At 40.3% G+C, this 9,735-nt stretch overlaps 1 protein-coding gene across 1 annotated transcript; it reads left to right on the top strand.

Moving 5' to 3' along the window:
• Positions 1-2,044: 2,044 nt before the first annotated feature.
• LOC309551733 (putative G-protein coupled receptor 148) lies at positions 2,045-3,079 on the top strand (the record flags this gene model as incomplete). The annotated part of the gene is made up of 1 exon (XM_082252419.1): positions 2,045-3,079. One exon carries the CDS (start codon positions 2,045-2,047, stop codon positions 3,077-3,079), a length of 1,035 nt encoding a protein of 344 aa, XP_082108545.1.
• Positions 3,080-9,735: the final 6,656 nt, after the last annotated feature.

Genomic DNA, 9,735 nt, shown 5'->3' on the forward strand with positions numbered 1-9,735 from the left:
GTCCCCAGTGATCCCCTAGCGAGCCCCCCTCACAGCAGGGTCCCCAGTGATCCCCCAGAGGGGCGCCGGCGGTCCTGCCAAGCAGCCACAAGCACTGCCAGGGTGGGCAGCGGCGGGGGAGGGGGATGCTGTCACACAGCAGATTTCACAGACAAGGGCACTGTTGATGAGGATCGCAGCCGCAACAGCAGAAATACTGAATGGCCATTTGTGAATGGAATACCCAAATCTATGCTGTTGATAGCAGAGATGGAGCCTAGGCAGTGTAACAGTGGGGCTTTGCTGAAGCTTGCATACTGGTGCCCCCCCTCCAGCCTCAGAAGACTCCACCCAGGGCAAGTGTCCCTGCCGCCCCTGCCTTGTACCGGCCCTGATGCTGTCGCTGGGCGACAAGCAAAACCTACCACTGTATATACCCTTTTAAAGTCTGAGCCCACTCTTCCATCCATAGGATCTTTAAAGGTAACTGAGTTATCTAAGGGCAGAGACAACTGACATGAACGGAGCCGTGTGAAAGGGGCCTAAGAGCAAAAAAGTACTTACAAAATGCACTAACAGGTGGCCTGGAGCATGATGAATGTGTGATTAAATCAGCTGCTGAAAGTGCTTAAAAATCTGAAGGTTTAATATCACTTTTAAAATACCTTTCAGTGCGGGTGAGGACTATAAAATAATTTTTCAAGCAAAAAAATATGCAGGGAGGCTGATCATTCACTTATACTGAAACAACAGCTCTGTTAAAGGGAAATTTAACTGCACTTGTTGTCAACTCAATGTTATAAATGCTTCTCCTTTCTGTCAGCAGTAATGTACACTCCGCCATGCATGCACAGCTCAGTGTACATTTACAGCACCACTGTGCCGCAATGAGCACAGGACTGATATCAATACTGCCCAACCGTTCAAGCTGCTGCCTGACCGAGCCTGGAAGGAAAGCAGTGCAGTGCTGGAGGGCATAATTTGACAGTTCAGTCCACTCTCATACACCTAAAGTGGGAAAATGAAAACTTCTGCTTCAGATTTATGATGAACAATAAGAATTTTTAACATACTCAATAGACATTCATTGTTTAAAGGAATGCACATTTCTGAATGCCTAATTTTACAAATGCGCTTCTGGAAGAATGGTCAAACATTCCCATAGACACACTCCTAAACCTTGTGGACAGCCTTCCCAGAAGAGTTTAAACTGTTAGAGCTGCAAAGGGTGGGCCAACTCAATATTGAACCCTACGGACTAAGGCAGGGATGCCATTAAAGTTCATGTGTGTGTAAAGGCAGGGGTCCCAATACTTTTGACAATATAGTGTATATTGTTTTCAGACATGTAGGTTCAAAGTACGTTCCAGCACTTTCTGCCAACCTTTTTCCGTAGCCTAAATGGCCACAGTAAATGCTGCACAATGAACAGGAAGAACAGATCTATCTTTCTGTATTTAACCTTTTTAATCATTAAGCCACTCCACCTGTGCTATAGTGATGGCAGATGATGATTCAAGGGAAGCCTAACAAGATGCTCTAAGAAATATAACATTTTCTGGAAAAATAAGGTCACCTATTGCTACTGATCATTATGGCTTATCAGTAACTAAAGACATTTATGGAAGCTAAAAGCATCATCATTATGCCTGCTTCTGCTATAGGTTACTGTCATTGTCATGGCTTTGACAATAAATATTATGATGACAGCTGCAGTAGATCAATAGATAGTTCATGACTAGAAACAGCTAAATCTTTTAATATAGACTAGCGGAGTATACACTTCTCGGTCTATATACACTGGGTGATTTGCTTGGTCAAGCAGACATCCCTTCTGTTGTTTCATTGTAAAGCAGAATGATGCAGACAAGCATCTCAAGCAATCTGGACTACAGGAATACTCTGTTGGGGGCTTTTTAGTTCTGAGGAATATAAAAACTTCATTCTACATGGTTGGAAAAAAGGATTTGGGTACTAAGAACGTGGATGTTTGGACACAAGATCTTTTTCAAATGTGATAGAAAGCATTACCTTACTGAAGAATATCTTGCTCTACAGAAGTGACATGAACTCTACAGATTGTACCCATTCATTGATGTCACAAAGAGACGTGGGAAATTTGTCTGAATTCATAGTCAGTCAAGCCCATTACGTGTATCTGGAAAAAGCATTTCTCCCACTTCAGCGTGAAATATTGATGTTCCTATTCCCCACTATGGCCTGTTTTCTTGCTGCTATTTTGGTAACACCTCCGATATTGTTCTCCATCTTTACGAACTTCAGTATGCGTCAAGAAACTCGGTTCCTGCTCCTGGGAAATGCTTTAATTTTTGATTTACTATATCTATTTCTATACACAGCAGTCAGCATCTACAACACAACAAGCATGCAGATCCCAAAATATATTTGTGCATTTCTCCTTTTCTCCCTGGCTGCAACCTACGGCGGTGGAGTCCTCACAGCAGCAGGAATGGTAGTGGACACCTACTTGGCGATATTATGGCCTCTGCATTACATGATACTTTTACCTCCATCAAGGACTAAGAAGCTTATAGCTTTCCTGTGGTTCTCCTCTTGCTTCTTTTCAGGAACTTTGTTTTTAGTATTGCACTTAACTCAGAAAACAGTTACATGCCAACCAGAATACTGCTCTCTGCCTTTTATACTTTTAATGACATTACACGGAGACAATACAATCCGATTGTTTCATATTCTTTTTATTGCTGCATTTCTTTTCTGCTTTTCAATAATCTTATGCTGCTACTTATTCCTGTGCTATAAAACGAGAGAGAGTGGCTTATGGAAGGGGGTTCATTCTAGAGCCAATGTCACATTTTTGATGCATCACATCATATTAGGGTCCTACTTCTGCCCACTTCTCCTTCTCTTGGCTGCATCCCTCTTATATATGAATCAAATTATAGAGCTAAAGACAGGAATGCTGATTACTTTAATCATCTGTGATGTTCTGATAGTCTTGCCAAAGGGTATCTCCCCTTATATGTATGGATTTAGGTATAGAGAAATTTATAGATCCCTTCGGCTATTTTGCAAATTCAAACACCTTAAACTTGTAGTTCCAGCTCATGGATTTACTTAGGAAAAGTTGGCGATTGGTAAGAAAGATTGGTAGAGTTGAATTATTCACTGGTTTTGTTTTAAATCTTGAGTATTGTAATGGAAGTTTCTCCATATAGTGGTACCCAGTTCTGCTTTGCCAACCTTGGTGTCACACATCTCGTCTCTATGGCTTACCATAATATAGTAAGACCCTCTTGTAACAGCCATTGCAGGTAAAGCAGATCAAAAGACTCAAACACAGAGATCATCCACTGGAGACCTTTCAGAGATACAAGAAACCAGTAAATGATTCCACTCAAAAGTATAAGTTTGAGTTTTGAGAAACTGACCCTTTAAATCCATGCAGCTGGTAAATACCTTTATATTGTAAGTACTTTTCCATTTATAATGAGGTGTCTCTGGGCTTATTGTAAATGTTTGTAGATGAGTGATTGATGATGTCTTCATCTACTTGAGATTTATGAATAATGTTTACTGTATAAGTAAAAGGTATAACTTGTAAATATACAGGCAGTACATATACATTTAGTTATCTAGGGAGGGTTTAGAACATCACTCAGGTTCTTCTTGCTCTCTGTGTCTTCCTGATCTTCACCTTAGTATGCCTGTGTCCTAGTGTTAACAGGGCAGAAAGTAGGGGGAAATCTCACTGATAAGGACACAGACAACAAAAATGTTGACAAGGTTTCTAGCACACTGTTGAAAACTAAAAAATGTTTTGGCTGGAGTTGGGCAATTCTTACTGTACATCTCGAAAGAATAAAATTTTACCATTAAAAACCACTAAAGAAAATAATAATAGCATGATTGTTACCGGAGGCAAGTCAGTTAACAGCTGTGGGAGGTGGAAAACATTTACCTACTTTATAAATTAAAGAAAATATAGAATGCTAAGGGGAAATCTCATGCTTTAAAGGTCTAGGATCATGATAAATGCACCTAAGTATCTAGTTAGTATAATTCTAAACCCTTTATGGCATGTACATTGTCAATATATCTTTTTTCTTACATTTTTTTCAACTTACCTTGATGATCATTTAGATCTATTTCCTCTAGAAATCAGCATATATTGGTTGTATGTGTTAGCCATTAGTTCAAAGTGAATAAATAAAAATATAGGTTTGGCTATTCATCCAATTTTGGCTATTGTGATTATTTGAAAAAAATCAGTAAAATCAGTAGAGAGAAATATGCAAAGGAACTGATTAGGGGAGCTGTAAATTTAAAAAAATATATACATAAATGTGTGTGTGTGTGTTAGTATATGCAGTAGCAACTTCTCCCCACTATTTCTTGTCCTGTTATCCCAGGGACAGGAAGTGAAGGAAAATGTCCCCAATATAGTTACAGGCAGAAATAAAAACCTCAAAAAAATGTAATCGAATCCGAATCTAAAACTTAAAAAAGAATGCCTGAAGTTAGGTTAATGAGTATTTACCAAAGCTACATCAAGTCCTCAGCACTAAAGCCAGTCATTACTAGGAATGACATAAGGCATGTTTGGATCCAAGTCCGAATCCACCTGAGTGAGCCTACCAGGAGGTGGTCACCTGTACTGGTCCAATCCTCTGTGGCCAGGGCATTCCCCACCCTGAAACCACACATTTACAAAGGGCATGTGGAGTATCACAGCCTCTTATGATTGACCCAGTATAGGGACAGCTTATTGGTGGGGTAAATCAGGGGGGTTCAGATTAGGATTTGAACACTCCTGTGCTCATCCCTTTTCATAACTCTTTTTGTTTAGCCACAGGTGGTGTGGTGTTAGAGGTGTGGTATTATCATTAAAATCTTGTACACAACAGTTAAGAGTTCAAGGTAGCCTGTCATGAAAGCAATATAAGGAGTGCCAAAGCTGCCCTCTGCCTCTGAAAATTCTAGTTGCCTGACTGCCATACTGATTTTCTAGCTTCAACGTGGTCGCTGGGCATGTTTGCAAAACAGGATTTCTCCCTTCACTATGGCTTTAATTGTTTCCTGTTTATTTCAAATCAGTGACTGATTTAGAAACTACTGAAATTGCCAATACTTACTAAACTGGCAACTTAACATCCAACCTCAGGTCTGACTTCTCGGTACTAGCATTATTCTCGACAGATTCAAGACCTCGGTTTTGGACTTCTATGAACCTTAAAATCATAATCTTTTAAATTATAAAAATCAAAAAAAAAAATAAATAAAGAATATTGGAGTTGCAGCCCATTAGAGAACCCCTAGGTAACCCATTACCCATGTGTTCAAAGGTATACCTCCTCCAACCGTGGCAAAAGACAAGTAGGTAAAGCGATGAAATATATCCAGCTACAGCAGTAGAGGTAAACCACAATTACGGTATTTAGAACACTTGCCTGTTTACTGCTAAGTAGTTTTAAAATGCCTCCAATAGAGGATATAAAGGGCTAATATTAAGGCAACACTAATGATCAAAATAATCTCAAATCTTAAACAAAATATATTGAAGGTCCATTTATGCTACACCCTACATAAAGCCCTCAATCTTAACCATGTACCTAAACATACTGGGTGTTGATGATGCATATTATGTCCCTAAAAGCTTTCCTGTTTATTAGTGTCGTAGATACAGTAACATCCACTTGTGTGATGCACACAAGCATAAAGCATTTCTTATTTATATGGTAATTGACTTTCCACATACAAGTTCATTGACCATGGATTTTCATGAGTGAAATGTCTTTAAATAATATTTGGTTTGTGTATGTTATAGAAACAAGCAAATAGCATTTCTCATTCACATGGTGCTTGGCTTTCTGTATACAGCTTCACTGTCCATTGGATATAGTCTCCTTAGGCCATTTAGATGTTCTAAATGGTGATCCCTTTCTATAAATATATGGGCATAAATCTACAAGACTTCTTGTAAAATTTTTGGAAACAACTTAGTGGTAAACCATCAACTGTACCATATATCCTAATTGTGAATATTTTATACTGCTTTAACTGTATATATTTTACCACTATAAACAAGCAAAAAGTTGGGGGACCAAACCCTGAACATGTATTTCTAAAGCTGGTGCAGCTATGAACCAAGCGACATTCATATTAAAAAAAGAATAGCGCACACATGCAAAAGAAATGACTATCAAATATGAAGACAATCCATAAATAAAAATGGGGATTTGGTCCCACCATATGGCTATATCTTGCTCAAGCCCACCACTACCTCAAAGTACCCCATTGTCAGTGGGTCCTACACTATCCATAAAAAAGGATGAATCCAGCCTCTCTAACCCTTGGAGACAACACTCCTTGCTGGGAGAGATGTGCTAATGCACTACAAGGGACTCCTCCTATATCTACTTGATAGTGGACACTGATGGAGTACAGGTGTGTGTGTGTGGGGGGGGGTGGGGTGGGGTGCTCAACCTCAGAAGTCTGGTCAGACCTAATACATAATAAACAAGCAAAAAGTTGGGGGAGCCAACCCTGAACATGTATTTCTAAAGCTGGTGCAGCTATGAACCAACCGACATGCATATTAAAAAAAGAATAGCGCACACATGCAAAAGAAATGCTTGTTTATATTTTACCACTATACCTCCCTGATGCTTGTCTGGTTGGAGGAGGTATACAACAAACTTTTGAACTCATCGGTACTTGTGCATGGATGCTGCCAGAGATATAGGTTTGATTGTCATACACACTATATTACCAAAAGTATTGGGACACCCGCCTTTACACCCACATGAATTTTGATGGCATCCCAGACTTAGTCCGTAGGGTTTAATATTCAATTGGCCCACCCTTTGCAGCTATAACAGCTTCAACTCTTCTGGGAAGGCTGTCCACAATGTTTAAGAGTGTGTCTAAGGGAATGTTTGATCATTCTTCCATAAGCGCATTTGTGAGGTCAGTCACTGATTTTGGATGAGAAGGCCTGGCTCACAGTCTCCCCTCCAATTCATCCCAAAGGCGTTCTATTGGGTTGAGGACAGGACTCTGTGCCGGACAGTCAAGTTACATAGTTACATAGTAGTTGATGTTGAATAAAGACAACAGTCCATCCAGTTCAACCTGTGCAGGTGTGTCAGTGACGTATTCATTTCACATAACCGTGAATGTTGTTTAAGATGCACGTCCAAGAGTCTTTTAAAAGTAGCCATACTCTCCGCAGTTACCGCCCTTACAGTGAAAAACCCCTCACGCAGTTAAGCTTAAACTACCTCTCCTCTAATCTTATTGTGTGGCCACGTGTCCTCTTACACTCCTTGAGACTAAATAGTTTTTTCCTATGCTGGGATCACCATTGAGGTATTTGTAAATCGCTATCATGTCCCCTCTCAGGCATCTCCTCTCCAGGGAGAATAAAGGAGGGGTTGCAATGGCTCCTCATAATTAAGGCCCTCCAATCCCCTAATTAGTTTAGTTGCCCTTCTTTGGACATTCTCCAGTTCCAGCACATCCCTTCTGAGGATTGACGACCAGAACAGGATATAATACTCCAGATGTGGCCGGACCAGGATTTTATAAAGTTGCAGGATTATAACTTTATCTCTGGAATATATCCCCTTTCTTATGCATGCTAATATTCTGCCGGCTTTGGCAGCTGCAGCTTGACATTGCATGCTACTGCTTAGTCTATCTTCCACTAGAACCCTCAGATCTTTCTCCATCCTTGATTCCCCCAGAGGTTCCCTCCCAGAGCATATTTTGCGTTTATGTTTTTAGCCCCCAAGTGCAATACCTTACATTTCTCCACATTAAACCTCATATGCCATGTCGTTGCCAACTCTGTTATTTTGTTCTATATCTTGATGAGAAGTTATTGTCCTGCCTATTTTTGTGTCATCCACGAAAACTGAGATTGAGCTAATGATCCCGTCCTCTATGTTATTTATGAATAAATTGAACAAAATTGGTCCCAGGACTTAGCCTTGGGGTACCCCACTTACCACTCCAGACCAGTCTGAGTAAGCGTTATTTACAGTCAGGTCCATAAACATTGGGACATTGACACAATTCTAATATTTTTGACTCTGTATACCACCACAATGGATTTGAAATGAAACAAACAAGATGTGCTTTAACTGCAGACTTTCAGTTTTAATTTGAGGGTATTTACATCCAAATCAGGTGAAAGGTGTAGGAAATACAACAGTTTGTATATGTGCCTCCCACTTTTTAAGGGACCAAAAGTAATGGGACAGAATAACAATCATAAATCAAACTTTCACTTTTTAATACTTGGTTGCAAATCCTTTGCAGTCAATTACAGCCTGAAGTCTGGAACGCATAGACATCACCAGACACTGGGTTTCATCCCTGGTGATGCTCTGTCAGGCCTCTACTGCAACTGTCTTCAGTTCCTGCTTGTTCTTGGGGAATTTTCCCTTCAGTTTTGTCTTCAGCAAGTGAAATGCATGCTCAATCGGATTCAGGTCAGGTGATTGACTTGGCCATTGCATAACATTCCACTTCTTTCCCCTAAAAAACTCTTTGGTTGCTTTTGCAGTATGCTTCGGGTCATTGTCCATCTGCACTGTGAAGCGCCGTCCAATGAGTTCTGAAGCATTTGGCTGAATATGAGCAGATAATATTGCCCGAAAACCACTTCAGAATTCATCCTGCTGCTTTTGTCAGCAGTCACATCACCAATAAATACAAGAGAACCAGTTCCATTGGCAGCCATACATGCCCACGCCATGACACTACCACCACCATGCGTCACTGATGAGGTGGTATGCTTTGTATCATGAGCAGTTCCTTTCCTTCGCCATACTCTTTTCTTCCCATCACTCTGGTACAAGTTGGTCTTGGTCTCATCTGTCCATATGATGTTGTTCCAGAACTGTGAAGGCTTTTTTAGATGTTGTTTGGCAAACTCTAATCTGGCCTTCCTGTTTTTGAGGCTCACCAATGGTTTACATCTTGTGGGGAACCCTCTGTATTTACTCTGGTGAAGTCTTCTCTTGATTGTTGACTTTGACACACATACACCTTCCTCCTGAGAGTGTTCTTGATGTGGCCAACTGTTGTGAAAGAGTGCTGATCACATGCACTCTCTCAAAAAAGAAGTCTCTAGTAATACACACCAAACTGACCATGTGCAGCTTGTCCTCTAGCCTCTGTATTTTTAGGAGATAAATGGGGACTGTGGAAGAAGGGGAGGAACAGAGAAGACAGGATCAAACAGCCTTTTCACACAATGCAGGGGATTAACCCCTTAAGTTCCACAGTGAGCATACCAAGCATTCTTTACTGCATATACACACTAATTTTACCATTGTGGGATTAGTAACACTTTAAGTAACTTGTGACTGGAGTGGCACAAGCACTTCAGCAGTCATAAACTCTACAGCTCTTCACATTATGCAGCCAACTTTAACAATGTAATAATATACCCAGAAGTCTATTGCTCCCACGTAGGTAAAAGTGTTACCAAAGAAAACCATCACAAAGCAAAAGTTGCTTTAGTTCTGTGGCAAAATTAAAGAGCCTTTCTGGTATAGATCCTGATGGAAATTGGTCCAGAAGAAGCAAAGAACACCAAGTAAAAGAGCAGTAGGTATTACTTGGCTGTAGAAATTACAGTTCTTATCATGTGACAAATCACCAAATCAATATAGAACTTCTCTCTCCACTATCTAAAGATGCTGGATGATTTTCTCTCTGGTGCCCGTGGTTACTACTCACTACATGGAACACTTGTCTTCATAG

Source organism: Pelophylax lessonae (assembly GCF_965119305.1).
Source record: "Pelophylax lessonae genome assembly, chromosome: 3".
NCBI classification, from domain to species: domain Eukaryota; kingdom Metazoa; phylum Chordata; class Amphibia; order Anura; family Ranidae; genus Pelophylax; species Pelophylax lessonae.